We start from the raw sequence: 14,373 nt of genomic DNA, 5'->3' as shown, positions 1-14,373 counted from the left end.
AAAGTAAAATAAAAAAAATTAATGCACACTGATTTAACCAGACTGTACAAGACCGTACGGCGTACAGATGCATACTTTAAATTAGCGTAATTTTCACCAGCTGGCATCCAATTCCGCTGAATTCCAGTCCCTAATCCAGTAATCCCATAGAAAATAATTGTGTAGGAAATGTGTAGAATGTGTAAAATAAATGTGTACGAGGCGTGTGTCCCTTACTTAGATAGAGCACATTTACCTTACCATACTTAGATAACTGTGCCCGTGTTGTGCACTCAATGTGCACATCTGTCAACCACCCAGAGATGGCAACGCTAGGGCAAATTTGAAAAATGTGTTGATTCAGCCGTTGATAATTTCAGGTGCTCACATCTCGTGAATGAGGGAACAAAACTGTTCAAGCAATATCTCAAAAGATGCAGAAAAAATTCACAAGATTTTTGATACCAAGTAATATGGGATTTAGAGCAACTGAAACAAGTTGTAGCCTTTTTGAGTTTCTCGTAGACACACTATAGGACCTCTTCGTGGACCCCTTCAACGTAATACTCACTATGCTAAGTCTATGGGAAACAGAAATGGCTCTAATTTATTTCATCCGCTCTAAATCCTGACTTACTTGGTATCAAAAAACTTAAGAATTTTTTCCACATCTTTTGAGATATTGCATGAACAGTTTTGTTCCCACATTCACGAGATGTGAGCAATTGAAGTTATCAACGGCTGATTCAACAGATTTTTCAAATTCTCCTTGACGTTGCCATCTCTGGGTGGTTGACAGCGCTGCACAACACGGGCACAGTTATCTTAGTATGGTAAGGTTAATGTGCTCTATCTAAGCAAGGGACACACGCCTCGTAGAAAATAAAGTAAGACTTTTACTTTCTATGGTAATCCTATATCGCACGGCCTCGGCACGCCACGGTCTCCCTTTGATACGGTCGGTTCCGCTTTCAAGTTAATACTTCTCCATTTTATTCGCATTTTATTCCTCGCACAAAAATTGTGAATCTGCGATTGCTTATTTGTTTCATATTTGTTTCGAGCTAGTGGGAAGTTATATTACTGAATGATCAACCAGCACTTGTGATTACTATCATTGTTCCAGCAGTGAGGTGACAACAATTCGGATTGTCATCATATATTCCGCCATATCCATCGCGGACCGTCAGTTCGCGTGGTTTTTAAAATTTTATTTTCGAGTTAGTGCTCGACTGGATTCCCTCATGGAGTACACTGAGAGCCCTCCAGCTCATGGCGCTGGCAGAATGTAAGGGCATTAACTCTAGTCGAAAACAACAGCGCGATATGTGGTAACGTGGTTGATGCATGTCTCTAATTGAGCAGTTTGTGCATCCACTGCGGCGTACCCATTGAGGCCAATCCGACGTCCATGTGCGTGGCCTGTCTCCGCACGCAGGTCGACATTACCGCCGACATCCCCAAACAGTCCACAGTCACCATGTGCAAATCCTGCGGGCGCTACGCGGTGCCGCCGGGGCGCTGGCAGAACTGTGCACCGGAGTCTAAGGAGTTGTTGAGTGTGTGCCTGAAACGACTCAAAGGACTCAATCAGGTACGTTGCGTGGCCCGCGATCAGCTGATCGCCGACGTTTTCATTCCTGTCTTTGTCTGCAGAAATCTGCTGAGAGACTTGAAGGCCATTAACAATTAGGATACTGTTTTTACAGTTAGAAAACCTTATGACGGTTATTGTGCTTTCCTTTTTCACACTGCGTATGCGATGTTGATGTTTCTGTGACACTGACGCATCTGTGGGTATTCGGACTACCGCAACATACTGTACTCCGTCAGAATGCTTATGCGCACCGTCCGCTGTCTTAAGGTGCGCCTGGTGGACGCCGCGTTCATTTGGACGGAGCCGCACTCGCGGCGTTTAAAGATCAAAGTGACGGTGCAGAAGGAGCTGATGGCCGGCGCGGTGTTGCAGCAGAGCTTCGCGGTGGAGTACGTGGTGCACACGCAGATGTGCGACGACTGCCACCGGACCGAGGCCAAGGATTTCTGGCGTGCCCTCGTCCAGATGCGCCAAAAGGTATGAATCCCATTCTGTGGATTATGTAACGGGGATGCGTCGTAAGTTCGCATCTCGTTCGCTCATTAATGTCAGCGATAGCGGTGTACATTCTGGGCGTGTAAGCCGTTCTGCGACGACGAAATTACATAAAGTGGAAGATATTTGACTTGCTGAATCTGTGAAATCCATAATGCGGGATTATCTGATTTTAGTCGTTTGAATTTCGTACAGTACTTGAAAGCCTTTTGTTTTATAAAATGGTCCAGTCAGAAGATAGTTGAAAATTGAAATTATATAAAAAATAGTTGAAAATTGAAATTATTTAAGAATTGTTTGAAGTTGACTCCTTCTGCATTTACTCCAGTTCAGAAGTATGTTGTTTGGCTGTAGTTATGTTGATTTTTGCATTTATTTGAAAGCGAAGAAATGATAGTAGTTTCCGCTTCCTGTAGGCACAGCACAAAAAGACCTTCTACTATCTGGAGCAACTCATTCTCAAACACAAAGCGCATGCGCGCACCGTCAATATCCAGCAAGCGCCAGGTAAATATGCCAGACTGCTTTAAATGTCTTGAACTGCTTGAATGGGAGAAATGATTGCAGACGGTGTGGATTTCTTCTTCGCCAATCGTTCGGATGCGCGCAAATTTCTGGACTTTATTCTGACCATTGTTCCGTGCCAGTACAAAACATCGGAGCAGCTGCTCTCCCACGATCCCAACAACAATATTTATAACTACAAGTACACATTTTCAGTGGAAATCGTACCAGTATGCAAGGTTAGGCTTTGCCGCTTGTGTGTTGATTAATTTTTGGTTTTTCGTTTCAATTTTCGGTTTCAGTCAAATTTTTATTGCCCTTGTTCGAGTACGAACAAGGGCAATACATTGCTCGTACATTGCTCCTATCGTATACAAGCTTTATCTAAAGATTATTTTCTTGGTCGATATCTTTTGAAACAGTGTTTCATGTATTTTTAATTTATTTTGGTATGTTTTATTGTGACTATCTTGTAGTGAATCGATAAATATTTGCGGCAGGTAGATTTTTGAATTTTGTGTTTTTACAGGACGACATTGTGTGTTTACCGCGGGAGACCGCTCAGCACCTGGGAAATATTAGTGAACTGTGCATCTGCACCCGCGTCACATCCTTGATTCAGCTGATCGACCCACGAAGCGGACAGAGTAGGGGTTTTCCGATTTCTGTATGTTAGTTAATTGGGGCTCTACCATGTTTCTCCGTGCAGCGGCAGAATTGAACGCCAACACATTCTGGCGAGAGCCGTTTCGCAGTATCTGTACACAGAAGCATTTGACTGAATTCACCGTACTCAACGTGGAACATTTACGAGACGTGGACATCCACGCCAGCAGTCAGAAACTGTCTGATAAGGTAAACAACAAGATTTCGAGAACTCTCACCGCTGATATTGTGTTCCTTAAAATTTTTAGTTTCTTAAAGAAACAAGATTTAGCAGCATTTTCGGAAACATTTCCGTGAGATGCCGAAGGCCGATAGGAATGTAGTATTGCGTGAAAACTCTTCTTACAAATTGGTACAGTAGACTGAAGTTTTTTATTTAATAAAAAAAGCCTTTAGTGAAAGTTCCAACCTTTTCCAAAGTTACTGTTTTATTTCTGTATTTTTTAAGCAGTTTCCCTCCATATTAAGTTCTCTTGTCAGTTTTTGTAACTGCGGTTAACACGCGAAATTCTTTCGGTGCATTCCGCGAAAAATTGTGACAAATGTTTCAAAATAATAATAATAACAATTTGGTGCCCTTCAGGTCGAAGAAACCAAACATCTTTCAATCAAAATACTGTTCTAACTTTCTTACCGCTATAGTGCGTGTCAGAGAGCAACATAAAAATAGATAGATAATAACAACAAAAAAGTACTGGTAAGGTTTTTAAAAGTACTTGTTTGATGTGTATGTATGTTTCGGCAGCACGTTGTGGCGGATATTTGGGTGATGCGCTCGTCAGATCTAGGAAAAACGGAAGCGCCGCAGTATTGTACGCGTTCGCATCTGGGCCATTTGCTTAATCCTGGTGACATAGCTTTGGGGTGAGGGATGCACGAAAGAAATTTTTTTATTGCGAGAATAAATTATTCTCAATAAATAATTAACAAATGTGCTGTGCTGTCCAGCTTCGATTTGGCAAATTCAAATGTTAACGAGAAACATTTCGAGGACTTGGAACGCCGCAAAAAGGACCGTATCCCTGATGTGGTAGGTTAACTTACCGTACACATAGAAAACTTTTCGCCTTCGCTGGGTATTCTTTTGATATTTCGTGAGTCGGTCTTATACAATTTTAAGCTCTCATAATCTTACGTTAATCTTTTGTTGATTTTCGCATGCGTTTTCAAATTGTTTTGTATAGATTTTGGTGAAAAAAGTGTTCGCTGATCGGACGACCCGTAAGCGGAACCGGCAGTGGAAGCTGCGGCGACTGCGCAAGGAAAACGGCTCCGTTACGGAAGGCAGCGCCGAAGGGTAATTGAATTACTTACTGTAGCGCTTAGACGATAAGTTGATATGGTGAATAATTTTCTAACTAGCGATTACGAGGACTTTTTGGAAGACCTGGAAGAAGATGCCAATGTGCGGCAGGGTGTTAACATCTACAAAGGTACGGTATTGAAGATCGTAATTTAGTGTTCTTCGTTTTTTCTTTCACTGCATGCGTGAAACGTACGTTTGTACTTATTTATCATCCAGATTTTGCGTAATGGTGTATTATTTTTCATGTGTTGATTTACGTCTGCGGTTGCAGATCCGAGTGCCATTCCGGTGGATGAAGACGATCAGGATGAACAGTTGCCTAAGATCAGTCTGCAGGAAATGCTTGATGGACTGCATCTGGGCGAAGAGGAGGAAGGGCCTTCCGCAGCCGGACAGGGGGATGCTGACGATGAGGACAGCGAAATGGCATAGTGGTCTAGTGGACTCGTTTATGCCCTTTTGAGTTCTGTGTATTGGTAGTTTTATCGAGATGTCTTTGTCTTTAAAATTTTAGTGAACTCTGTAGTGGGCGAATGAGTGTAAGAAGCGATCCAAATAACTTTGATCCAAATAAACGATCAGAAAATAAAACAAAACAAATGACAATTTTAGCCATAGGTGAAACAACTTCAAAAGGGCGTTTATGACGCTGACCTCCTGCAACGCCCGTAGAAACGGCAGAGTTCAGTTTGCGCCGCTATAGTCGCTGTATGGGAGTACAGTTGCGTTGGCATACTCCGAGTAGTATTTCTCTGTCTGTATTATTGCATTTCTTTAAACTCGGTCCTTGTGGACACTTCACATCTTGTGGATTTTAGTAGTTAATTTGATTTGTTGAAAGTGTTTGCAAGTTTCTTCGGTTTTGCAAGGAATGACTCTACCACGGGTGCTCTACAAACAGATTTTGAGGAAGTTAGAGCAGCTCCCCAAAGACGCCGCGACGCATTACAGGTTCCAGACCAAGCAGGTTCGCTAATCGTTGTGCGTACACGCCTTGCTGCCGATATATTTTCTGGAACCTTTAATAACTTGCAGTTCTGTAGACGTTTCGCAGCTACGCCGATGAGACCGATCCGGCGCGCATCGCGGAGATTACGCGAACGGCAGCGGACGACGTCAGCTGGATTCTGCGCAAGGTTGGTGCTGTGTTGGCTCAGTGCGACATTCCGCATAGGGGAAGCGTGTTTTAACCTTACCTGCGTTCTGTTGCAGTACGGAAAAGAGGAGACGATTGCGAAGGCGCACGACCTGACAGGAGTCACAGGACGTCTTTCACGCTGAAGTGATGGGTTTGCGCTCTGGTTGCGCCGGTTTTTGCGAGATCTCTTCAGCTGATATTGCAGTTGTTATTGCTTGTTTGGATATCGTTTATTTGAGAGTTCATGAACCTTTCGAGGCCCTTGGAATCGCGCCTCATTTTACCAGCTTACTATTTCAGGTGGGTGTTTTCTGTTTTCATTTCTTTTTTAGAATTTTTGGAATAGACAGTTTTTTTGAAGGTTTGTTGGTAAAATTTGTTTCTGTGAATGTGATTATGGTTTTATACGCAATTTGGGCCGCATACTGACATACTATTGTCTTTAGACTTTAGTTGTCGCATTATAATTCTTTATCTTTGAGTGCTTGGTAGCTCGTAACTACGTTTTTTCTGAGCAGTTTTCCCGGGGTCCCTGTGCTTTTGTAAGCCCATTTCAGTCATTTTCGTTTCGAGGAAGGGACTCTCTAGCTCATCCAAACGGAGAGCATTGTAAAAATGTATTTTGGAGAGTTTGGATTACGGAAACTGTACGGTACATCAGTGCACATAGGACGGATGTAATTAACAGTACAGTAGTAGTGTAGATGTTTAATTTTTTCGTGAAGACACTTCTCTGTTCACTTTTTCTTATTGTAGAAAACTTAACAAGCAGTAAAAAATAATAGATACTAATAATGTCTTCAGCAAATTGCCAGATTCAGTTCTTTTGTGTGTTAGAAAAACGTTGATTGATCTTACAGATTTTTAAAATTTGATTAATCAGTAATTCACCTACACTTTATTTTTGCTTTTTTAAGTGTGAATGTGTGATCACTGGAATATGATGTCATATTGTTAAAGCTTTTGTTCTGTCGGATTTAACTGACTTGTGATTAGTAAAGTAATTTGCTGGCAGGCTGAAAAGTCGATAAGATAATATTTGAACGGGGAAGAGTCAACGTTATGATTAATTTGAGTCAGGCTGCCCGCTGCATGATAAAATGGGTCAACGCCATTACGCTGACCAACTCGATACAGTTCAAGGAAAACAAAAACGCTCAACGGGGATTATATTTTTAGCCATGAAAAATATACATAACTAACACATATTTCCATTACGCAGCCAGGCAGGCAGATGACTGACATTCAATCAGGCCAAAGGCGAGTTGTTAGCATTTACGCAGTACATGTGCCGGCAAAATGTTTTTGCGATTCTGATGTTCGTGTTGCCTGATGTTCATACGAGTTTTCTTGTAGCAAAATCACTCGAAATAATTATAGTACTTTCATTTATTATTATAACACTTGTTGTTTGGCTTTAGTCTTACAAAAATCGGCTTACGCACATGACCGTATCCGAGGGATTTTAAATCTGCATTTCGAACCGCTACTCGTAAAATTAATATCGATTAGAAATTATTAAATTTCATTATCACCATGTGTCCGTCCAGTCACTAAAGCAGTCTGTACGTGTTGTCATAGCCGGTTCAATGCCTTATCAGCACTTGTACGTGGCCATGATTCATCCTGTAAAACTTGGTGTGGCCGTATTCGTCGTAGTGTCTCTCTCTTATTGCTCAGTCTTGATATGATCAGAGCGAGTTAAACGCATCACTCAGGCAGCGAAATATTCAGCACAGTAGCGTTGATTTCATTCCCTTTGCTCAAAGTTTACTGGTGTTGTGCCTGTTGCCTGCCTTTTTGCAACAAGTGAGCAGAACTGTAGAAGTGCCCCTTCCCACAGCGGAGCTATTTAACGGTCCCAGTTGGTGATTCCATCAGTGCAATTTGATCAGTTAGTTTGTGAGTATTTCTGGCGCAGAGCAATCGTCTGTCTGTGTGAGAATATTAGGCCATTGGGTGTTTCGTGTGTTGATTCGTGGTGGGATTATTCGCTGTTTTAATTACCAAATTAATCACGGGAGCTATGGGTAATATTAGGAACATGGACAAGGGAAGTCAGGATGCGGCCAGCCAGCCGGCAGCCACCGAAGTGCTCAAGGACGAAATTAGCAAAGTCTCTCTAAAGCACACTGAACCGGTGGTGAAGAATGTTCTCCCCACCAAAGAAGGTACTGCTTTCCGCATTTTTTAAGGAAAATTATTAATTTTATGATTTTTATCGGCTTTTGTTTATAAATGTAACAGATCTCCTAGAATAGAGGCTTGTACGAGTACAGTACATGTGGCATACATATTCGTTCTGTTTTTAATAGCGGCAGCAGTCAGTTGGCTAGTAGGTTTTAAGAGGATTTCTGTTATTTTATTTGGCAGTGAGTTATACGTTTCTGCATACACTCCAGCTTTCTCACTTTTCTTTCGGTGGCCGAAATAGCAGTTAGCAGTCTGATCTTTATTTGTTGGGCATGCTGCATGACGTATTTGCTAAATTAGTTTGTTTGGTTATCCTTTCACTAAATTTGCACGTGTAGAACTGCAGACGGAGCGGAAGGTGCACGATGTGCTGCGCAGTGTGGAGCAGTTCAACAAGGACGGCCTGCAGCACGCGGCCACCGAGGAGCGGACGGTGCTGCCGTCGGCGGACGACATCAAGGCGGAGCGCACCCATCAGTCGCTCATCCAGGGCATCACTTCCTTCGACAAGAACATGCTGGACCACACCGAGACCAAGGAGCCCAAACTGCCCTCCGCCATTGGTGAGTGCGCAATGTGCGATATCTGTGCTAAGAGTTTATCATCTTGCTGCACGGAGGAAGTTTTTCAAAAATGCAGATTAGAATGTGAATCGACCTCCCACTGATAACTGCGCCAGAGAATGAACTTAGCAGCGTTTAACAGCGATAAGACCCGGCTTTAACGATTTTGTTTACTTTGCTGTGGTGCTGGATGCTTGAGCATTGAGTGACACTGACGTTGGTCTGTGCTGGTTGCGATTTGCTGTATGTAGGAGGAAGTTAATCGCTACAATCGCAGATTTGTATGCTGGTTTCCGGCTTTTTGAAATTTGTTTTTGGCCTTTTTAATCGCAGACACGTTCACTCAAAATTGATGCGGACAGCGTGGTAGTTTTAAGGCTTATTGCAGATCAGTGGCGCAGAAGCGAGGCAAATTTTTTTAACCGGGGACATGTAACAAATCTGGATTAGTGGAAACTGGAAAGTACAGCGCTTGGCAATTTGCCTTTTCAGGAATACCCGTTGTTTTTGTTTAAATTTTGATGTTTTATAGCTTGTGACTGCTTATTTTGCTACTTTGGGGTTGTGAACGTTACGGAATAACTTAAACGATTAATCGTTTTTCTGCATGGCAGCAGAATAGTAACGGCAGGGTCGCATCCGACATGTGTTGTAACTGGAATGATACCCATCGAGGTGCTTATTTTGTCATTTCGCGCTTACCCTGTTCATCTTGCAAAAACATTGTTGTGACGGCATTGTTTGCGTAGATATTGAAGTGGAGCGACACGCCAACATGCCGGCACCCAATCTGTCGGAAGTGCCGCGCGTGGGCGCCGATTTCAAGAAGGAGCTCGACCAGGTCAAACTGCATCCCACCGAGACCAACGTTAAAGTCCGCCTGCCATCGGAAAGCGGTAAGTACACACCACACTCTGTCACCTTGCAACACTTCCGGCTGTGACATTTACAAAATGCATTGACACTGCAGACATCAGCGCCGAGCGCAGCCACCATAATCTCATCTCCGGCATCGAGACATTCGACAAGAAGCAGCTTCACCACCAGCCGCCGCCATCGGGCACGTCGCTTCCCTCCGCCGAGGCCATCAAGACAGAGCGCCAGCATCATGACATTCTGGAGAGTGTGGAGAAGTTCGATAAGAACGACATGAAGCACGCGGTGCCGGCGGTGAAGGATCATTTGCCGACGGCGCAGGATTTGGCCCAGGAGAGGGCCCAACTGCCGCAGTGAAACATTGCTGTGTGTGCCTTTTCCTTTTGTCGTTCTCTATTATACTATTGTCGATTTTTATTCTTTTACCCGTTCGATTTTTTTGGCTCACTTTTATACAGTTCGCTTTCATCGCAGCTTTTTTCAAACATTTTACCGAATCAGAATGTTTGGTAGATCATTGTTTCGAAAATTCCCGCGTAGAGGTTGCATTGGTTTGAATGCTTGCTTGATCAAAGCTTTTGGTCGAATACAGAGTGCATGGCTGATATTGTGTTTCAATTCGGCAAAAGCGTTTTAAATCGTTGGAAATTCTTTCCACGTTGTGGAATTTTGAATATGTTTGAAAATCCTTCAAACTTATAAAATCCAGCAATTGAATTCCCAGAAAACCCAGAAATTTGTTAGTATTAATATCTTTTGTCTTTTGACTCTTTTCGCGGCAAAAATAAGAAAAAAACCATTTTAATTTTATTGTTGACTTCTCGTTATGGCACTAGCATTATGGTCTTCCTACGCTTAGAAGTAAATCATCAATAAAAAACGAGCCAAAAGAATTACTCATAGTGTTTTGGAGAAGCTGAACTGGAGAAAACGATGAAAAATTGGATACCCGAAGTAGATAAAATTAAAAAAAATAATTCAAACAATAAACGTGATTTGTAGCATTGTTTGATCGATAATTTGGCTGAATAAATATTGGATGAGAAGTGCGCAGTTGAGTGCATATGCAGTGTAAACTGATCTGTGACACCCTGGACAATTCCCATTCAGGCAGGTAGTTGGACCGGATTCTTCAACCACTCGGACTGGTTTGGATTCTTTTGTGGCTGGCTGCACAATTGCACATTAAACTGTCGACGAGCGGGCAATTGGAAAATGCCGGCTATAAATGTGCTTGTAAAATCGCTTCATTGGTACTTCGTGGCTGCTGAATAATTTCATTCAGTGGGAAATGGGAATTAACGGCAGTCGGCAAAAGTGATATGCAGATGTGGCAGCGAGTGTGCATATTAATTTGTTATACAATACAGTAGTTGGTGGCATGCAGGCACCTACGACACCTTTATTATTAGGCGGTGTCGGAAAACTGGTGCGCAACAAGTGGTTAGTGCAAATTTTTCATAGAAGTATGCAGTGAACCATAATTCAGGAAAGACAGGTCATTTGCAAGCATACCATGCACAACTACTGTACAATCGTATTACAGATTCGAGTAGAGGTCCATACTTCTTATTAATTAAGTATAAAAGCTGCACGATTGATGGTGGCTCGTTACGATTAGTGGTGCAGTAAATGTAATATTAAAGTTTAATTACCATGCATAAAAGCTGATCGTTTTTTTAAAAAAAAAAAGCAATTTGACACTGTCACTTAACCCTGCTTTGACATGACATTATTTTGACATCGGTAGTACGTACATACTTACTAAGGAGCCGGCACTATCCACTTGCTGACCTTAGCTTCAAAATTATTTCTAAGATAACTTGATCGCCGGTCAACCCCAGTCTCAAAAGAATCATCTAAACTCTTCGGGTTTTATAAACCTAAATCTATAAAACAATAAAATGATTTCTATTAAATTTTTATGTATAAATAAGTATCTGCGACTATAAGTACGAGAATAACTAGATGAATTATTCAATTATGCAGGATGCACTATATTAAGTACAGTATGTGTCCTTTAAAGTTTAAACAATGCCTTACAAAGTACAGCCGCTTGTACGTAGCCGTCACCATGGGCGGCGGTTCTTGTTCGTTGCTTCATTGTGACTACACTTTACAAGCCATGAAAAGTTTTTTTTCGCAAACAAATTTTTATTTTCCGTCATATCCAGTTTTTTTTAAGTTTGCTTCTCTACCCAAGTAATAACTCGGAATTCTGTCTAAGCACCCATCATTGAGCAATCTTTGTCTTCCGCTGACCCAAGACCCGATTAACAATGGATGACGATGTGGAAATGCTGGACGACAGTAGCAGCGTAGCTGCCAAAACTGCTACAGCTGCTCAGCGGCCTTCTCGAATCCCGTGGTAAGCAACGAAACATGCATGTGTTCTTTATTTCTGCCCCACCTCCTTGTCATTCTTTCGTTAACTCTTGGCGTTGTAGGGTGGAGAAGTATCGTCCGCGTCTGCTGCAAGACATCGTCGGCAACGAGGAGACTGTCTCGCGCTTACAGATCTTCGCCAAACTGGGCAACGTCCCCAATATCATCATTGCTGTGCGTGTGTATTTTACGGTTCTGTATGGATGCGGTCTTTTCAACGCCTTAGCATATGCAGGGACCTCCGGGAACGGGGAAGACGACGAGCATTCTGTGCCTGGCGCACGCGATGCTCGGAGAGGAATTCCGTGAAGCGGTCCTGGAGCTCAACGCGTCCAATGAGCGCGGCATCGATGTCGTCAGGAATCGGATCAAGACGTTCGCTCAGAAGAAAGTGAATTTGCCCGAAGGTGAGGGCTACTATTGGCCATGTCAATGCAATCGATCGAATTTCTACCATCAGCGTTAAATTTGAGCTGAACTAAAGTAGGTCGCAAGTCTTGCACTATCTCCATATCAGCGTTTGCCTTTTCTAATTAAGGCGGTGTTTTTACTGCTGTTATTTTTGATTTGTAGAATATTTTCCTGCGTTTTCAAATTTTAGTTATATTTTGTTGGTTTTATTTAATTTAATTTATTTGTTCCTCGCCGAGAATTAATTTATAATTTTGGTGTAGCCATTGTACTGAATTTGCGTTCGCATCGGTATTCGTACATCGAATGTGCTGTTTACTTATTTCGGTATTTCAAGGCCGGCACAAAATCATCATCCTGGACGAAGCGGACGCGATGACGGAGGGCGCGCAGCAGGCGCTGAGACGGACAATGGAGCTCTTTTCCAGCACGACGCGCTTCGCTCTTGCTTGTAACGATTCCGAAAAGATAATCGAGCCCATCCAGTCGCGGTGCGCGGTGCTGCGTTACTCCAAGCTGAGCGAGAAGCAGATTCTTAAAAGACTCCTGGAGATCTGTGATGCCGAAAAAGTATTTGAATTTTTTATTTTCCTGAATTTTGTCCTTTTGATTGATATTTTGCAGACAGTACGGTAATAACTAATACACAAGTACGAATAGGCGTTGGAAAGTTTTTTTGGATTTTAAAATTTTTATTTGTTTTCTATACCCATTGAAATTTCTAATCTTCCAGATCAAATATGATGACAACGGTTTGCAAGCGATCATGTTCACCGCCCAGGGCGACATGCGGCAGGCCATCAACAATTTACAGTCCACTGTCGATGGTTTTGGTTACGTGAACAGCGAGAATGTCTTCAAAGTGAGAATTGCATTTATATGGTTTCAAAATGTTCCGCATTGCTGTGTTCTTGTACACCAGATCTGTGACGAACCTCACCCGGATCACATGAGCAAAATGCTGGAAGCCTGCGTCAAGAGCGACATTGACGAGGCGCTGAAAATGCTGCAGTATTTGTGGGGCCTTGGTTACGCCGCCGAGGACATCATTGGGATTATTTTCCGGGTCTGCAAAACGCATCCCATGGCAGAGTACACGAAACTGGAATTTATTAAGGTACCTAATTGCGATTTCCTAACATACGGTATAATATGTTTTGTTAATCAGTGTTAAGTATTAATGATATTATCGAAAAAGTGTATAAAAATGTTTTGAAAATATTTTTTTTTATTATTTTAAAGACTACATACGCGGCACGCGTAATATCTGTACAGCGACTGTACTGTACGTAGTGACTACTACGTACTTACCTGCTTGGATTTTTTGACATGTAATTTTTATACGGCGTACGAATGCTCAGTTGCATGCCTGCCCGAACTGTAGGTATTCCTGATTCAACAAAAATTAAACATTTTACCTCATGTTTATCTAAAGTGGGGCTATAAATTACGTAGGTTGAATTATTTTCTCTAATTTGGAATGTAGGTATTTGATATACAATTGAATTTTAATGATTGTAAGATAACTGATCTTTCGATTTGTGCAGGAAATTGGTCTGACGCACAAGAAAATTTCCGAAGGATTGGGAACGTTTATACAGTTGTCCGGGCTGACCGCGCGGCTCTGCCGCATCACACTACCGGATTCGGGATGAAATCTGATATTTTCACTGTGACTACCGTATAGCATTGATTTGTGTACGGTGTACTGTACAGCCGCTTCCTTTCTGACACCATTCGTGCTCTGTTTGACGACGTTTTGTAAATTTTGCACTTGCACTGGATAATTTTTTTCTGTTTGCCACGGTTCTCAATGAAATAATATTACTATAGCAGCCGCAATGCGTTGCTGGGTTTTCTGTTGAACAGAAACTTCCGACTGAAGAGTATCGTGTCCCCATTTGCAGTTCAGTTTGTCAAATCTGGAAACATGAGAAACCGCAAAAATTCCGATTTTACGATAGTGGTGAAATATACGAGAACAAAATATAGATGAATATGAAATATATATGGTGAGAGTCGTTCCTCTTGTTTTTGTTTCGACGTTTAAGTTTGGAGATTATGCGTGGTAATGCTATGAGTATTGTGTACTGTCCCTTCTCATGTTAATTGGAACAAGTTCTTTACTTGATTGCGTGTACTGAGTGGTGCTCGCAGATGCAAATGTTGAGAATAAAAGTCCCCAAAGATAGTATTGTATTACTATATCTTTAAAAGATATAGTATTACTATATCTTTAAGAGAATATTACATACAGACT

General features: G+C 42.1%; 2 protein-coding genes across 2 annotated transcripts; both read left to right on the top strand.

The window, feature by feature from the left end:
* Positions 1–907: 907 nt before the first annotated feature.
* Positions 908–5,132, top strand: LOC129593322 (60S ribosomal export protein NMD3-like). Its single transcript, XM_055489577.1, has 12 exons — positions 908–1,267; positions 1,345–1,573; positions 1,844–2,053; positions 2,488–2,578; positions 2,639–2,814; positions 3,105–3,222; positions 3,285–3,430; positions 3,987–4,105; positions 4,190–4,271; positions 4,426–4,538; positions 4,604–4,674; positions 4,819–5,132. Exons 1-12 carry the CDS (start codon positions 1,224–1,226, stop codon positions 4,977–4,979), a joined length of 1,560 nt encoding a protein of 519 aa, XP_055345552.1. The 5' UTR covers positions 908–1,223; the 3' UTR covers positions 4,980–5,132.
* A 154-nt stretch (positions 5,133–5,286) lies between these two features.
* On the top strand, positions 5,287–13,950 carry LOC129593257 (replication factor C subunit 2-like). Its single transcript, XM_055489475.1, has 14 exons — positions 5,287–5,514; positions 5,591–5,683; positions 5,760–5,985; positions 7,726–7,856; positions 8,217–8,441; positions 9,191–9,337; positions 9,412–9,671; positions 11,585–11,685; positions 11,765–11,876; positions 11,938–12,109; positions 12,451–12,683; positions 12,847–12,975; positions 13,036–13,230; positions 13,661–13,950. The coding sequence occupies exons 3-14, from the start codon at positions 5,930–5,932 to the stop codon at positions 13,766–13,768; spliced, it is 1,869 nt and encodes a 622-aa protein (XP_055345450.1). The 5' UTR covers positions 5,287–5,514; positions 5,591–5,683; positions 5,760–5,929; the 3' UTR covers positions 13,769–13,950.
* The last annotated feature ends 423 nt before the right edge of the window (positions 13,951–14,373 follow it).

Source organism: Paramacrobiotus metropolitanus, unplaced genomic scaffold (genome assembly GCF_019649055.1).
Source record: "Paramacrobiotus metropolitanus isolate TYO unplaced genomic scaffold, Prichtersi_v1.0 Parri_scaffold0000061, whole genome shotgun sequence".
NCBI lineage: Eukaryota > Metazoa > Tardigrada > Eutardigrada > Parachela > Macrobiotidae > Paramacrobiotus > Paramacrobiotus metropolitanus.
Note: the sequence above shows the minus strand (reverse complement) of the source record. Positions and strands in the feature narration are given on the sequence as shown.